This window comes from Meleagris gallopavo, unplaced genomic scaffold, assembly GCF_000146605.3.
Source record: "Meleagris gallopavo isolate NT-WF06-2002-E0010 breed Aviagen turkey brand Nicholas breeding stock unplaced genomic scaffold, Turkey_5.1 ChrUn_random_7180001855467, whole genome shotgun sequence".
Taxonomy (NCBI): Eukaryota; Metazoa; Chordata; class Aves; order Galliformes; family Phasianidae; genus Meleagris; species Meleagris gallopavo.
The window spans coordinates 2,230-2,561 of NW_011121762.1; the positions used below are offsets into that span (position 1 = coordinate 2,230).

Here is a 332-nt window from a genome sequence, read left to right on the forward strand (position 1 = left end):
TGGGAAACAAGTGGAAACGGGTGGGAAACGGGTGGGAAACAAGTGGAAACGGGCGGGAAACGGGCGGGAAACAAGTGGGAAACGGGCGAGGAGCAGCTCGGGGAGGGGGTGTGGGGGGCACCGACCTTGCGCTGCCCTCATGGTGCCCGAGATGGCGGCCAGGATGCGGCCGTAGCACAGCAGCATGACGAGCAGCGGCAGCAGGAAGAGGCAGGCGAAGGTGAACATGTTGTACAGCGTCTCCTGCCAGCGCGCCCCAAAGCTGCCCACCGTCGCGCATTGCACGAAGCGGCGTGGCCGCGAGCGGCTGACGGTGTGGAAGACGAAGGCCT

At 65.7% G+C, this 332-nt stretch overlaps 1 protein-coding gene across 1 annotated transcript in view; it reads right to left on the minus strand.

Moving 5' to 3' along the window:
* LOC104915842 (gonadotropin-releasing hormone II receptor-like) overlaps positions 1-327 on the minus strand; it is a gene marked incomplete at its 5' end in the record, with an annotated part of 1,928 nt that extends 1,601 nt beyond the window's left edge. Inside the window, one exon of the mRNA XM_010726778.3 lies at positions 126-327. Coding sequence (XP_010725080.1) covers positions 126-327 — 202 coding nt within the window. The remainder of the gene's footprint in view (positions 1-125) is intronic.
* Positions 328-332: the final 5 nt, after the last annotated feature.